This window comes from Penaeus vannamei, chromosome 29, assembly GCF_042767895.1.
Source record: "Penaeus vannamei isolate JL-2024 chromosome 29, ASM4276789v1, whole genome shotgun sequence".
NCBI classification, from domain to species: domain Eukaryota; kingdom Metazoa; phylum Arthropoda; class Malacostraca; order Decapoda; family Penaeidae; genus Penaeus; species Penaeus vannamei.
The window spans coordinates 33,411,617-33,428,294 of NC_091577.1; the positions used below are offsets into that span (position 1 = coordinate 33,411,617).

At 40.5% G+C, this 16,678-nt stretch overlaps 1 protein-coding gene across 1 annotated transcript in view; it reads right to left on the bottom strand.

Annotated features, from left to right (window-relative positions):
- Window positions 1-6,792: 6,792 nt before the first annotated feature.
- Window positions 6,793-16,678, bottom strand: part of LOC138867348 (uncharacterized) — a 23,927-nt gene continuing 14,041 nt past the window's right edge. Inside the window, exon 2 of the mRNA XM_070142482.1 lies at window positions 6,793-6,909. Within this exon, the coding sequence (XP_069998583.1) occupies window positions 6,793-6,909 (117 nt within the window). The remainder of the gene's footprint in view (window positions 6,910-16,678) is intronic.

Sequence of the window (16,678 nt, forward strand, 5' to 3'; positions counted from 1 at the left end):
TTAATTAATTTTTTTTTTATTTTTTTTCATTTATTTTATTTTTTATTATTATTTTTTTTCTTCTTCTTCCAGCCCCTCAATGAGCAAATTTGATGCGAAATAGCTGATGTTTTTGTAGTATCTGGCTTTGTAGATACTTAGACGCTCGCTTATTAGTCGCCTGTGATTTAATTAAATGACGGGATGTTTTGTTCAGAAATTTTATTAGCTCTTGTTGACTTCCTGTTCTGCGTTTGGAATCTATTGATGTATCACAGATTAGGAATATAAAGTAATTTTGTAACTTATTTTCACAGTTTAGGGTTTTATTAAATTTCTTTCAATTCATCATATCAATGAAGTTTCATCATCGTTAAACTCCTAATGGTAATGATGGTAACTGTAATGTAATTTACAATTGTGATTATATTGCTATTGTGAAAATACACTTTCAGCATTAACAAGAAGTCTTTTAGTAATAGCAGTACTAATAGCAGTAGTAGTAGTAGTGGTAGTGGTGGTAGTGGTAGTAGTAGTAGTAGTAGTAGTAGTAGTAGTAGTAGTAGTAGTAGTAGTAGTAGTAGTAGTAGTAGTAGTAGTAGTAGTAGTAGTAGTAGTAGAAGTAGTAGCAGCAGCAGCAGCAGCAGCAGCAAAGTAATAGTAGCAGCAGTAGCAATAGTAACATTAGTAATTGTAACAGTAGTAGTGCAGTAGTGCTAATAGTAGCAGCAGTAATAGTGGTAGTAGTGACAATAGTATTATTAGCAGTTGTAACCGAAGCATTGTAGTAGTAATAATGTAGCAGTAGAAGCAGTAGATAACACTATCAGTAATAGAAGGAGTAAGAAATAAGTGTAACAGTAGATTCACTGTAAGAAAATGGAAATAGTATCAAAAGGTGTTTAACGGTAATAAAGAATGATGATTTGATATCATATAACTCAAGATTGTAATAATGTTAAGTTCTTCTGACGCAACAAAAAGCAAACTGGATCAACAAAATCAATCTCATTTAATTCTGTTGGCTTAATCGAAGTGTTTCAGTGAATAGGTACGTGCATCACTGTGAACCGTATTCATTTTGACCAATGTAGAAAAGGCATGAATAAAAATGAATATCTTCACAATACAAGAGATGTATGTTACCTGTTTCGAATCTTATCTTCATCAGAAATACATATTTCTAATGAAGATATATTCGAAACCGGTTAAATATATCGTTTGTTTTGTGAAGACGTTCATTTTCATTCATATGTTCTCTACAGGTATATCAGTGTATGTGTATTCGTTTTTAATATGACAACATTTTTTTTTTTTTTTTTTTTTTTTGTCGAATTGGTTGTTTTCTTATTAATATCTGTGAATGGCATACCCTAATCATGCTTACATGGGCGCCATGCCCGCCTGCGCCCGCGTGGGTCCCGCGTGGGCGATGGTTGTCCACCTGCATCTAAATATAACCCAAGTCATCCTGGGTCGCGACCAGCCGTAGAAGAGGTCAACGGCAGATTGACCCAGGCCCCACTCAGACTCGCCCTCTCTTTCGTTGACCTCGCCCCGCCTCGCCAGGATCCACCCAGCCCTGACCCGTCTCGTATCGTGTTTATTTCTACTCGTGTGTGCAGCTCTAACTAACAAAGAGTAAGTCGTTTCGAGTGGATCACTTCTGCCAACCAGTGTCAGTGTAGAAGGATAACGCCTTTTACACTCTGCATCCAATTTCGTTTATGATATTGATGCAGTGTTCTTTATTCAGATTATATTGCCGACGTTATTTCATTCTGATCAAAAGCAACAGTATAGATAACGATAAAAATATTATCACGAGAAAACATTACCACTTACATTCATTCACTACCGTTATGCTCATTGAAGACACTACCCTGATGGCTCAATTACATTTCACAAAATATGGTGATATTAGATATAGCAGAATGGTCAGCCACATGATGGTCATGTCTATCGAATTTCATATCTGCTTAAACATTCATATTAACATCCTTCGTCTAATCTGTTAAGTAGATACGAAGTTCACGTAAGTTGGAAAGTTTTGAGCAATGTTTATTCGTTCCCTGGATTTGTCTTACAAAGAGAGTAAACAAAGTTAATATGTGTATAATCTGTATTAGATGTAGGGATGATGAACCAGGAGTAAGAAAAGAGAAGAAACGAAAAAGAAAACGAGATAGCGAGAAGGAGGAAGAGGTAGAATGAGAGAGAGAGAGAGAGAGAGAGAGAGAGAGAGAGAGAGAGAGAGAGAGAGAGAGAGAGAGAGAGAGAGAGAGAGAGAGAGAGAGAGAGAGAGAGAGAGAGAGAGAGAGAGAGAGAGAGAGAGAGAGAGAGAGAGAGACAGAGAGAGAGAGAGAGAGAGAGAGAGAGAGAGAGAGAGAGCCCGCCGTGGAACAATTTCTTTTTTAACATCTGAAAAGGAGGGTTGTCTGACTAGAAACGTAATGATATGCTGAACAAAAGCTACAGATTTTCTATTTATGTTAGCTTAGACATACGGTAGATGTTAAAGTAAACATAGACTAGAGAACACACGTACCCAAGTATATATACAGTTTTCTATTGTTTGTTTGCTTAAATGAAAGAGTTTTAGCGTTTATTCTTATTTACAGAGTATGTTAAATCGGGGTTAATGTTTGCCGTTTCTGTTGCCCTAAAAATATATGTATATGGTGCGTTTAGATTGAAGACTGTGTGTAAGTGAAATCTATTACATAATTGCGCATTAATTCAATTGTTATATCAAATTTTGTTACGTTTAGTTACTGACATTCCGATCATTATGTCCTTTATCTCCGCAATTCATGTTCTTTTTAACGAATTTTCCGTAATCGTAAGTACTGTAACTATTTCATTCCACGGTCTCTTCATCTATTCCAGGAATTTCCCTTCACATCCACTTTCCAAGAACTTCCGCATCCTCTGCCTTTCATTTACTTTCTTTCCTGGTTTCCACATTCCAGGAATTTCCCCTCCAAATTCCAGGAATTTCCCTTGCACATTCCAAGGATTTATCGCCGCATTCCAGGGATTTCCTCCACCTATTTCCAGGAATTTCCCTTGCAATTTCCAAGGATTTATCGTCACATTCCAGGAATTTCCCCTCCAATTTCCAGGAATTTCCTTTGCACATTCCAAGGATTTATTGTCACATTCCAGGAATTTCACTACCTATTTCCAGGAATTTTTCCTTGCACATTCCAAGGATTTATTGTCACATTCCAGGAATTTCCCCTCCAATTTCCAGGAATTTTCCTTGCACATTCCAAGGATTTATCGCCACATTCCAGGAATTTCCCCTCCAATTTCCAGGAATTTCCTTTGCACATTCCAAGGATTTATCGCCACATTCCAGGAATTTCCCTTGCACATTCCAAGGATTTATCGCCACATTCCAGGAATTTCCCCACCTAATTCCAGGAATTTCCCCTGTACATTCCAAGGATTTATTCCAGGAATTTCCCCCTCCTAATCCATGACCTTTCCCTTGCAAATTCCAGGAATTTCCCTAAAACTTCCAGGAACTTCCCTGTGCATTTCAAGGATTTATCGCCACATTCCAAGAATTTCCCTTCCAAATTCCAGGAAATTCCCTGCTCATTCCCACATTCCAAGAACTTCTATCCAGCTTCCAGGAATTTCCCTTTACAGCCCAAGGATTTCCTTCCACACTCTTCCTGACCTTCTCTCCACACCCTCCGCCCTTCGCCAGCCTCTCTCCCTCTTCTCCACCCTTCATGACCTTCTCTCCACATCCTCCACCCTTCTTGACTCTCCTTCCCTCACTCTTCTCCACCATTCCTGGCCCTCCCTCCACACCTTTCGCCCTTCGCCAGCCTCCCTCCCTCTTCTCCACCTCCCTCCCACCCCCTCCCTCTTCTCCACCCTTCCTGGCCCTCCCTCTTCTCCACCCTTCCTGGCCCTCCCTCCCTCTTCTCCACCTCCCTTCCACACCCTCCACCCTTCCTGACTCTCCCTCTTCTCCACCCTTCCTGACCCTCCCTCTTCTCCACCCTTCTTGGCCCTCCCTCCCTCTTCTCCACCTCCCTCCACACCCCCTCCCCCTCTCGATCCAGCTACTAATTAATTCCTCTGGCGACACACGGAGTGAGGTGAGGATCTCCCGAAGACGAGACCAACTTCACCCAAACAAGAGGCGTCGTTCGTGTTTATATATTCATGGAGTTCGGAAGACGCGGTAAGCAGCTGTGGGGGTGGGTTGGTTTGGTAAGCAGCGGTGGGTGTGGGTTCGTTTGGTAAGCAGCTGTGGGGGTGGGTTGGTTTGGTAGGAGCTGAGTGGGCGGGTTCGTTTGGTAAGCAGCTGTGGGGGTGGGTTCGTTTGGTAAGCAGCTGTGGGGGCGGGTTCGTTTGGTAAGCAGCTGAATGGGCAGGTTCGTTTGGTAGGAGCTGTGGGTGTGGGTTCCTTTGGTAAGCAGCTGTGGGGGCTGGTTCGTTTGGTAAGCAGCTGTGGGTGTGGGTTCGTTTGGTAAGCAGCTGAATGGGCGGGTTCCATTGGTAAGCAGCTGTGGGTGTGGGTTCCTTTGGTAGGAGCTGAATGGGCGGGATCGTTTGGTAAGCAGCTGTGGGGGCGGGTCCCTTTGGTAAGCAGCTGTGGGTGTGGGTTCCATTGGTAAGCAGCGGTGGGTGTGGGTTCCTTTGGTAAGCAGCTGAATGGGCGGGTTCCTTTGGTAAGCAGCTGAATGGGCGGGATCGTTTGGTAAGCAGCTGTGGGGGCGGGTCCCTTTGGTAAGCAGCTGTGGGTGTGGGTTCCATTGGTAAGCAGCGGTGGGTGTGGGTTCCTTTGGTAAGCAGCTGAATGGGCGGGTTCCTTTGGTAAGCAGCTGAATGGGCGGGTTCCTTTGGTAAGCAGCTGAATGGGCGGGTTCGTTTGGTAAGCAGCTGTGGGTGTGGGTTCCTTTGGTAAGCAGCTGTGGGGGTGGGTTGGTTTGGTGAGCAGCTGAATGGGCGGGTTCTTCTGAAGGCCCTATCACACTATTACTTTTTCCGTCAATTTTTTTTCGTTTCCGAATGAACTTTCCGAATGAAAATCAACATAAACAAACATGGCGCTATCAGAGTGAGGTCCCGGGACTCGAACACGAACTTTCTCGTACATATTACGTAATTTTAACGAAATATGATGATGTATATTGTATATACGAATTTTCTGAAACATTAGCTTATATTTACATTCACTCATCCTATCTAATTTATTAATAGCACAAGATCAAGACGGAAATTAGTCAGACGGAAGCAGTCGTCACCGTCTTGGTCTTCGATCCTTTCCGAAAGCCTCAAATTCAACAGGAAACGCAAAAATTGACGGAAGAAAGTGATAGGGTGATAAGGTCTTTAGTCCTGTGGCGCTGTGGAGCTTTGACTTCAGTGTGGATGTTCTCTGGTTCGGTTTCTTGGCCCGGGGGAAGATAAGGGCCGGCGCGGGGTCGATAAGGACCACGATACAGCGGTGAAAAGAAAAGAAAAAGAAAAGAATAAAAAAAAAGGAAAGAACAAAAAGAAAAAGAAAAGAACGAAAAAAAGAAAAAGAAAGAAAGAAAAGAAAAGAAAAAAAAGAAAAAAAGAAAAAGAAAAAAGAAAAGAATTTAAAAAATAGAAAAAAGAAAAAGAAAAGAAAAAAAGAAAAGAAAAAAAAAAGAAAAGAAAAAAATATATATTTAAAAGAAAATTAACGACAATGACAATGCGTAATATCACCACATCTGCATACGCTATGAACAATAATAGCAACAAGATAAAAGAAATATAAAAAACAAATCTAATACAACAGATTTTTTTTTTGTATGAATAGTAATTACTGTAATGATTATCACTGACTTTTACAATTGCAATCAATTTCATTTGAGATGAAGCCATTAATGTATATGAAAAGATTATGGAAAATATTTTACATCTTATTGCCCTTTGCATGAGGTTTACTGGTCTTGTTTTAAACATGTTCTACCTTTTGCTTATTTACTGTTATCTTTATCATTATCGTTGTTGTTGTTATTATTGTCATTATCATTATTATCATCATAATAATTATCGTCTTTCTCATCATCATTACCATTATTATTATAATTATCGATATCATTATTATTTCAATTTTCGTTATTGTCATTACTATTGGGATAACCATTATCATAATCAATGTTATTGTTATCATCATTATGTATCATTATCATCACACACACACACACAAATAACCTCCCGCAAACACAAACACACTCTCTCTCTCTTTCTTTCTCTCTCTCTCTCTCTCTCTCTCTCTCTCTCTCTCTCTCTCTCTCTCTCTCTCTCTCTCCTCTCTCTCTCTCTCTCTCTCTCTCTCTCTCTCTCTCTCTCTCTCTCTCCCTCTCTCTCTCCTTTCCTCTCTCACTCACTCTCTCTCTCTCCTCTTCCTCTCTCTCTCTCTCTCCCTCCCTCTCTCTCTCTCCCTCTTCGTCTCTCTCTCTCTCTCTCCCTCTTCCTCTCTCTCTCTCCTTCTCTCCCTCTCTCTCTCTCTCACTCTCCCCCCCTCTCTCTCTCTCTCTTCGTCTCTCTCTCTCTCCCTCTTCCTCTCTCTCTCTCCTTCTCTCCCTCTCTCTCTCTCACTCTCCCTCTCTCTCTCTCTCTCTCTCTCTCTCTCTCTCTCTCTCTCTCTCTCTCTCTCTCTCTCTCTCTCTCTCTCTCTCTCTCCCTCCCTCCCTCCCTCCCTCCCTCCCTCCCTCCCTCCCTCCCTCCCTCCCCCCCCCCTCCCCCCCCCTCCCCCCCCTCCCCCCCCTCTCTCCCCTCTCCCTCTCCCTCTATCTATCTCTATTTTTTTTATTCTCCCTGAACTATCTTGGATCTGGTCCGCATCTTCTCTGGTCCAGCGGCAAATCGCATCTCCTGCTGATGTAAACCCAACAGGAAATCTCGGATTAGGTTCTTATTGTGAGACTTGGGAAGGTTACTCGGAGGAGGGGAGTCAATATTGGCTGAGTCCCTGTATTGGGTTTCTCCTCCTCCTCCTCCTCCTCTCCATCTTCCTCCTCCTCTGCATCCTCCTCCTCCTCTCCCTACTTTACCTCCTTCTCCTTCTTCTTTTTCTTCTCCTTCGTCTTCGATGTCGTCACCCTCCTCTTCCTCTTCCTCTCATTCCTCTTCTTCCTCCTCCTCCTCCTCCTCCTCTTCTTGTTCTTCCTCCTCCTCCTATTCTCCCTCCTCTTCCTCCTCTTCCTCTTCTTCCTCTACTTCTCCCTCTTTTTCCTCCTATTCCTCCTCTTGCTCCTCTTCCTCCTCCTCCACCTCCTCCTCTTTCTCCTCCTCCTCCTCTTCCACCCTTTCGCCTTGCCTGTCTCCTTGCTTTTCTAAACGTTTATTCCCTAGTTAGACTTACGAAAATGATGAATAAAAAAAAAAAAAAAAAATAGATGAATAGATGAATGCATGAACAAACAGATATATCAATTAAATAAGCAACTAAATAATTGACTGAATGAAGGAAGGAAGGAACGAATGAATAACTAAATAGACAATTGATTGATTTGTTAGATAAATATATAGATATATAGACATACAAACAGATATATAGATAATTAGATAAATGAAGAGATAGATAGAAAGAGAGACAGAAAGATGGATAAATAGACACAGATAGATATACAGATTTAGATACTTAGATATAAAACGCACGAAAAATGAAAATAATATATAAAAGTCGTGTGGGTGATTATAAGAAAGTTGATATTCTGCTTAAACTACTCAAAAAAAAAAAAAAAAAAAAAAAAAAAAAAAAAAAAAAAATATATATATATATATATATATATATATATATATATATAAATGAAATAAAAATGAAAATAAATAAATAAAATAAAAATGAAAATAAATAAAAAAAAATAAATAAACAAAACAAATAAACAAACACAAATAAATAAATAAAAATAAATAAACAAAAAAAATAAACAAACAAACATAAATAAATAAAAAAAATCCAATGATACCGTTCTCCTTTTTCGAAAAATGTGTTCTCTGTGGATCGGTCATGACATGGATGGCCGTGGCATGAATGCAGGATTATGACTATTATAGAAAATTGGCAGATTATAGAGATGATAGTGGATAAGGAGATGAACGCACTTCAAGTATATAGACATTACTGTGTATTTTAGAGATATATATTGTATGATTGATATGAAAATGTAGGTATATATATAGACACAGATCGATATAGATATTGATAGGTAAATGGATAAAGAGGAATGGATAGATATAGATAGATACACTCGACTTTATTCCTTAAAGAGAATCCTGGAAAAATACGAACGTATGGATAAAGGAACAACTGTAATTATGATTTATTACAGTAACCGTTACTGTAATAAATAGATGAATGATAAGGATAAGTAAAGAAATATCAACAATAACTACGATAGTAATAATAATGATAGTAATGATAACTACAATGACAATAATGAGAATAATAATAATAATAATGAGAATAATGATGATAATAATGATACTAACTACAATAATAGTACTGATATTAATAATAACAATGATAATAATGATTCTAACTACAATAATAATAATGATAATGATAATAAAATAATGAATGTAATAATGATAATGATAATAGTAATGAGAATAATGATGATAATGATAAAAGTGATAATAATGAAAATAATTATAAAAAATAACAATATAGATAATAATAATAATGATGATGATGATGATATTAATAATAATAATAATAATAATAATAATAATAATAATAATAATAATAATAACTATGATAATGATAATGATGATAACAACAACAACAACAACAATAATAATAATAATAACAATGATAATAAGAATAATGATGATAATAATGATAGCAAGGATAATGATTATAACACTAACAACAATGATGATAATGATAATAATAATAATACCAATAATAATGATGACGATGATTATAATGATCATAACAATAATAATGATAATAAATAAAGTAAACAAACAGACGAAGGAAGGCGAGTAGTGCCAAGTACTTCACGATTCCCTTTGCAACAGAACCGAAAGGTCAGTTGCAACGGAGATATTCTAGAAAATGCGTGTCTTAAAAAAACAAAGAAAAAAAAAGTAATCCTGGTTCATCACTCGAGGAAGAGAAAGTGAGAGCTTTTCCATATTCTTAAAACGAGAAGAGTAGAGAGTGTTTACTTACGTAGAAACGGCAAGAATGAGAAGGAACATCTTCACAATGCAAGAGATGCAATTGGTCCGGTTCCGAATATATTTCTGACGAAGATAATATTCGAAGCCAATCAACTCCATTTCTCGTATTGCGAAGACAGACATTTCCATTCATACCTTTTCTACATTTATCAACATGAATACGGTTCAGTGAGTATAAAGTGGAAGGGTGAGTGAAGCGAATAACGGAAGCGAGTAGGGACAGATTGGAAGAGGGAAGTGGCAAAGGTGAGTCCATATTTTTTGGAATGAATAAGTAAAGTTTGGGGGAAGGCAGGCAAGGCGACACCAAAAAGCCGAGTGACTGTATATGGGAAATGCATTAAAGCATCTCAGAGGAGAAGGGATGTGAAATAGACTGAAAGATTGAAAAAGTGACTTTTTTCAGGCAAAGGTGTGGAGGCTGAAATATGCAGTGAGTGTTTCAGAGGTTGAAGTAGTCAATAAAAATTATATTAAGGTAGAAATATTCATTGACGGATTGAGAGGTTGAAATATTATATAACAGATGCTAAGGTTAAAGCATGGAGATACACATGTACAAGTATTCAATAACAGGTACAAAGGTTTAGATATTCAATAAAAGATGATAGTAATAATACGGAGGAGAAGAAGGGAATTAAAGAGAAGAATGAGAAGTATAAGAATACGAAGAAGAGGAATAGAAAGAGTGAGAGAGAGTGAGAGAGAGAGAGAGAGAGAGAGAGAGAGAGAGAGAGAGAGAGAGAGAGAGAGAGAGAGAGAGAGAGAGAGAGAGAGAGAGAGAGAGAGAGAGAGAGAGAGAAAGAGAGAGAGAAAATACTGATGAACCAAAAATAGATTGCAAGAACCTTCGAGATTGTACAAACGACAAACCATCAAATTTAGAAACAGACAAGTGAACCTCGACAATGGACAAACCAAGAGAGGAAACAACACTGAAAGTTGGCGAAAGACACGAGAGATTCCTCAGAAGTTGCTCCAAATATTTACCCTGGAAGGGAAGTGGCCAGGGACTCAGTGAAGCGAAAGTCCCCCCCTCCCCCCCTGTAAGTCTGCCAAGAATAGTATGGACAATTCGAGATACCTTTATTTAATGGGACTTTCTTGGCACGAGACACTTCACAAAGATCATTACGGGAATGAGAGAAATTGCTGTCATGTTTCGTTTCTTTGTTGATATTACTGTCATCATCATAGTCAACAAAATCACTTTATATCTTTATCATTAAGGTTTAGAATATCAGTTGTAGTGGGTGTAAGGTAGAAGTGATAGTAGTAGTAATAGTAATAGTAATAGTAATAGTAATAGTAATAGTAATAGTATCAGTAGTAGGAGACATAGAAGTAGTAGTTGTACAGTAGTAGTAATAGTAGAGGTGGTAATGGTAGTAGTAATAATAATAGTAGTAGTAGTAGGAGTACTAGTTGTTGCAGTAGTTAAAGTAGGTACAGTAGCAACAACTGCATTAGTAGCAGGAGCGCATTACCTCATCATAGCCACCATTTTCATCACAATCATCATTATCATTATCATGCTTTTCAATCAATTCAATTATTACTATTATTCCCATCGTTACCACAATTCGTGGGACTAATTTAAAGCAAAAAACAAACATAATATTAATAACGAGAATAGTTTTCATTCATTTTAACTGGTGATATGTTGAACACTGTCCAAACTCTTATTTATATATATATATATATATATATATATATATATATATATATATATATATATATATATATATATATATATATATATATATATATATATATAAACGCATAAAAGGGATTAAATTTTCTCCATTTGCAAAACAGAACACGAACACCTAGAAAGCCAAAATACATTAGATAAATTGAACGTCACTTCTGTCTATTTATATCAACAGGCAAAGGATAAGAACTATGGCGGAGTATATGTTTAAAGAACAAACCATTTAAAACGAATTGGGCAACGGGAAAAAAGACGCTAAATATATCATCGGTGTGTGTTTACGACACTTCACGATAAATCAATGATTTAAGAGCCCGTTTTCCTATGCAAATTACTGCCGAGGGTTTGCCAGAGAGTAATGTTTGGTTTACTTGAAAGCGCACTCTCCATGCCCTACATTGTGGCGAAAAAAAAAAAATCATATCTGATGGTTTGCACAAAAGCGGGGAATGAATGTTGAGTTGGGCTTGACCCTCAGTACGCCCCTCTTATCTGGTGCTGTCCCCTCGCGCCATTTTTCTCTCTCCTTCCTTCCTCCATCCTCGCTCTTTTGTCTCTGTATATTGTTCGCCAACGACTGGTAATCAAACGAGAAATTTGCCGGAGCCCCGAGGAATTTTTCCAACCACGGTGATAGAAGACCCGGTGGAACGTCAAGCTTCAGTCTTCGTGAAAGCTGTGATGGAGCAACGAGAGGGTTCATCTTCTTAAATCTCCCCGTTCGTTATCACACCTTCGCTACAATCTTTGAATTCCTCCTTAAACAGCGTTAATGCGATTCACGCACCTCGGTATTGCTCCGTCATTCACAGAAGACGGGACCAGCGGCATCTGGAAACCCCCTGAGCCGTAATCACCGGCGGAATCATCAGCAAGAATTACTCCAGCATTTTAACAAGAGTACATGACCCGATCGCGACAATTAGCCTCGACCCTCGCCCTCGCCCGATCGCAGTTTTCGTAGTCATCAAAGACTCGATAATTACAACAAGGGAAGCGATTGATTGTCCTCCCAACTGCACACATTTCCCGGATTCCGCGCAGAAAGATCGACGGTCATGGATGCTGCGATGGAGGCGGAAGGGGGGGGGGGGAGAGGGAGAGAGGGAGAGGGAGAGGGCGAGAGAGAGAGAGAGGACGAGAGAGAGGGAGAGGACGAGAGAGAGGGCAGAGAGAGAGAGAGAGAGAGAGAGGGAGAGAGAGAGAGAGAGAGAGAGAGAAGGCGTGAGAGGACAAGAGAAAGGGCGAGAGAGAGGGCGAGGGAGAGAGAGAGAGCGAGGGAGAGTGGGCGAGAGAGAGGGAGAGGACGAAAGAGAGAGGGAGAGGGGTGAGAGAGAGAAAGAGAGGGCGAGGGAGAGGGCGAGAGAGAGAGAGAGAGGGCGAGGGAGAGGACGAGAGAGAAAGGGCGAGAGAGAAAGCGAGGAAGAGGGCGAGAGAGAAGGCGAGAGAGAGAGAAAGGGCGAGAGAGAAGGCGAGAGAGAGAGAAAGGGCGAGAGAGAAGGCGAGCGAGAGAGAGAGAGAGAGAGAGAGAGAGAGAGAGGGAGAGGGAGCGAGGGTAACGGCGACAAGGCATCACAGAACCTCTCTCTCTGTCTCTCTCTCTTTATCTACTAATTATCTCTCTCTCTCTCTCTCTCTCTCTCCTATCTCTCTCTCTTCACCTCTCTCTCTCTCTCTCTCCCCTCTCCCTCCCCCCCCCCCTCTCTCTCTCTCTCTCTGCCCTCTCTGCCTCTGCCCCCCCATCTCTCTCGAAAACAAAACAACCCGTTGGAATGTTTTATTATTTTTCCCTTTTCCCATACCGCCACGTTGTTGTTTTCCGGTTAAAACGAGTCCATATATTTATATACTTGTTTTTGGGGAGAAGCTGCATCCTTTCCGCTCCGTGAGGAAAGAGTGAGAAGCAGATATTTGAGAGGAGAAGAGGCAGTGATAAACTTCGGAGAGTGGCTTGGGATCAAACTGAAAAGAAGAGCGGTTTTGCTCCAAAATTTATATCACTCCTGCGGTCATTCTCTCGCTCTCTCTCTCTCTGTTTGTCTTTGTCCATGATTTTCTTTCTCTCTCTCTCTCTTTCTCTCTCACTATTTGTCTTTGTCCCTGATTCTTTCTCTCTCTCTCTCTCTCTCTCTCTCTCTCTCTCTCTCTCTCTCTCTCTCTCTCTCTCTCTCTCTCTCTCTCTCTCTCTCACCACCCCTCTCTTCTCTCTTTCTCTTTCTCTTTCTCTCTCTTCTCTCTCTCTCTCTCTCTCTCTCTCTCTCTCTCTCTCTCTCTCTCTCTCTCGCTCCCTCCCTCCCTCCCTTCCTCCCTCCCTCCCCCTCTCTCTCTTTCTTTCTCTCTCTCTCCCTCCCTCCCTCTCTCTCTCCCGCCCTCCCTCCTCTCTCTCTCTCTCTCCTCTTCTCCCTCCTTCCCCTCCCTCCCTCTCTCCCATCCCCTCCATCTTCTCTCTCTCTCTCTCTCTTTCTCTCTCCCTCCCTTCCCTCCTCCTCCCTCTCTCTCCCACCCACCCCTCCCTCTCTTTCTCTCTCCCTCCCTCCCTCCCTCCCTCTCTCCACCCCCTCCCTCCTCTCTCTCTCTTTCTCTCTCGTTCTCCCTCCCTCCCTCCCTCTCTCCCACCCCCTCCTTCCTCTCTCTTTCTCTCTCATTCCCTCCTTCCCTTTCTCCCACCCACCCCTCCTCTCTCTCTCTCTCTTTCTCTCTCATTCCTTCCTTCCCTCCACCTCCCTCTCTCCCACCCCCTCCCTCCCCTCCCTCCCTCCCTCCCTCTCTCTCTTTCTCTTTCTTCCTCCCTCCCTCTCTCCCTCTATCCCACCCCCCCCCCCCCTCTCTCCCACCCTCCTCTCTCTCTCTCTCTCTCTCTCTCTCTCTCTCTCTTTCTTCCTCCCTTCCTCTCTCCCACCCCCTCCCTTCTCTCTCTCTTTATCCATCACTGAATCTAGCTCCATCTTTATTGGCCGCATTTATTAGCAATTTAGTTCTGAACCAACAAGACCATCACACAACCCGTTTTATCGGCGATCTAACGTATCATCAGAAAATCATTTTGATATCTAACGATAAGAGAAAAGTCGCACAACGAAAATGGAAAGTCACGTTGCGGGTGTGTAATTACGAAGGTAAATCATAGTGTGGATATTGTGAGGGGTATTCGTAACGTGGATATATTATTGTGTTGTAAAGGTTACAGTGTGGATATTGTGAGGGGAATCTTGACGTGGATATATCATTGTATTATAAAGGTCACAGTGTGGATATTGTGAGGGGAATTCGTAACGTGGATATATCATTGTATTGTAAAGGTCATAGTGTGGATATTGTGAGGGAATTCGTAACGTGGATATATCATTATATTATAAAGGTCACAGTGTGGATATTGTGAAGGAATTCGTAACGTGGATATATCATTGTATTATAAAGGTGACAGTGTGGATATTGTGAGGGAAATCATGACGTGGATATATCATTATGAAAGTCCCAGTGTGGATATTAAGTTCTGAAGGTAAGTCACAGTTTATATAGATTTATTTATATTATATTTATATTTATATTATTTTATATCATTTAAAGTCACAAAAAATATAAAAAAAATATAAAGGTTTATAATATTTAAAGTCCCAATGTGGATATATGATTATGAAGCTGAATCGCAGTGTGGATATATAATCGTGAAGTAAAGTCCCAATGTGGATATATGATTATGAAGGTCCCAGTGTGGATATATAGTTATGGAGGAAAGTCACACTGCAAAATATATCATGAAAATCAAAAAAATATAAAATAAAAAAATCACACGACGGAAATATGGAATGATAAGGGGAATTCCCGAGAATGCAGTGATAAAGGAAGATCACACATTACGTATTCGCATAAATGAAAAAAAAAATCAATTAACGGAAATATATAACGACCAAAGAAAGTCACACATTACGAAAATAAGGAAAAGTTTCCCACAATTTTTTTTTCTCTTCGTCGCGACACAATTCTCACTCCCTACCCTCCTCCCCCTCACCCCCTCCCCCCTCCCCCCACCACCCTCTCCCCACCCCCTCCTCTTCCCCCCACCCCCTCCCCCAAATCATCAAAAAGCGAAGGTTTTCCAAGAGATCAGTAATACTATTGTAAGTATGCGCCGTAAGAAGAAGAAGGAGGAGGTGGTGGAGGAGAAGGAGGAGGAGGAGGAGAAGGAGAAGGAGAAGAAGAAGAAGAAGAAGGAGGAGAAGGAGGAGGAGGAGTTGGAGGAGGAGAGAGGAGGAGGAGGGAGGAGGTGGGTGATGGAGGAAAGGAGAAGAAGAAGAAGAAGAGGAAGAAGAAGGAGGAGGTGGAGAAGAAGAAGAAGAAGAAGAAGAAGAAGAAGAAGAGAGAAGAAGAAGGAAGAAGAAGAAGAAGAAGAGGGAGGAAGGAGGAGGAGGAGAAGATGGAAAAGAAGAAGAAGAAGAAAAAGAAGAAGGAGGAGGAGGAGGAGGAGGAGAAGGGAGGGAGGGAGGAGGTGGTGGAGAAGGAGGAGAAGAAGAAGAAGAAGAAGGAGAAGAAGAAGAAGAAGGAGGAGGAGGAGGAGAAGGAAAGGAGGAAGGAGGTGGTGGAGAAGGAGAAGAAGAAGAAGAAAGAAGAAGACGAAGACGAAGAAAAGAAGGAGGAGGAGTAGAAGTAAAGGAAACTAGAGAAGGACAGGTAGGGAGATGAAGAAGAAGAAAGAGAAGAAGGGAGGAGAGGAGAGGGAGGAGAAGAAAGAAAAGGGAGGCGAAGGAGAAGAAGGTGAAGAAGAAAAATAATAATGAAGAAGGAGAAAAAGAAGACGAAGAAGAAGCTGGAAAAGGAGAAGAAGACAGAAATGAAGACGAAGAAGAAGGAGAGGAGGAAGAAAAAGAAGAAGACGAAGAAGAAAAAGAAGAAGAAAGATAAGAAAAGAAGAACACAGAAATGAAGACGAAGAAGAAGAAAAAGAAGATGAAGAAAGATAAGAAAAAGAAGAACACAGAAATGAAGACGAAGAAGAAGGAGAAGAAGAAAAAGAAAAAGAAGAAAGATAAGAAAAAGAAGAAGACGAAGACCAGGTAGAAGAAAAAGAAGAAGAAAGATAAGGAAAAGAAGAAGACAGAAATGAAATAAAAGAAGAAGACAGAAATGAAGACGAAGAAGAAGAAAAAGAAAAAAAAGAAAGATAAGAAAAAGAAGAAGACGAAGAAGAAGAAGAAGAAAAAGAAGATGAAGAAAGATAAGAAAAAAAAAGAAGACAAATAAAGAAGACGAAGACGAAGAAGAAGTAGAAGAAAAAGAAGTGAGATAAGAAAAATAAGAAGACAGAAATGAACAAGAAGACGAAGACGAAGAAAAAGAAGAAGACAGAAATGAAGAAGACGAAGACGAAGAAGAAGAAGGAAAATAAGAAAAAGAAAGGAGAAAAAGCCTCTTCACCGCCGCCCCGATCTCCTTCTGGTAATCCCTTCGGCTTCGCCACTAGGAATAGGAAGCGCTATATCCTTCAGGAGGGAATTAGCCAAGAATTTAGTACGAGAAAAAAAAATGTCCCTTTTAGGAAAATGGAGACACAAACACACACCTGCGCCGGAACGGAACGGTTGTAAATTGTGTTTATTTCCAAAGGAATATTGTCGCGGAGGTTTGGGCACGTTGTTCATTCTGTTTTGTGTTTTTTTCTGTTTTTTTTTTCTCTCTGTCTGTCTGTCTGTCTCTGTCTGTCTCTGTCTCTCTCTCTTTCTCTCTCTCTCTCTCTCTCTCTCTCTCTCTCTCTCTCTCTCTCTCTCTCTCTCTCTCCCTCTTTCTCTCTCT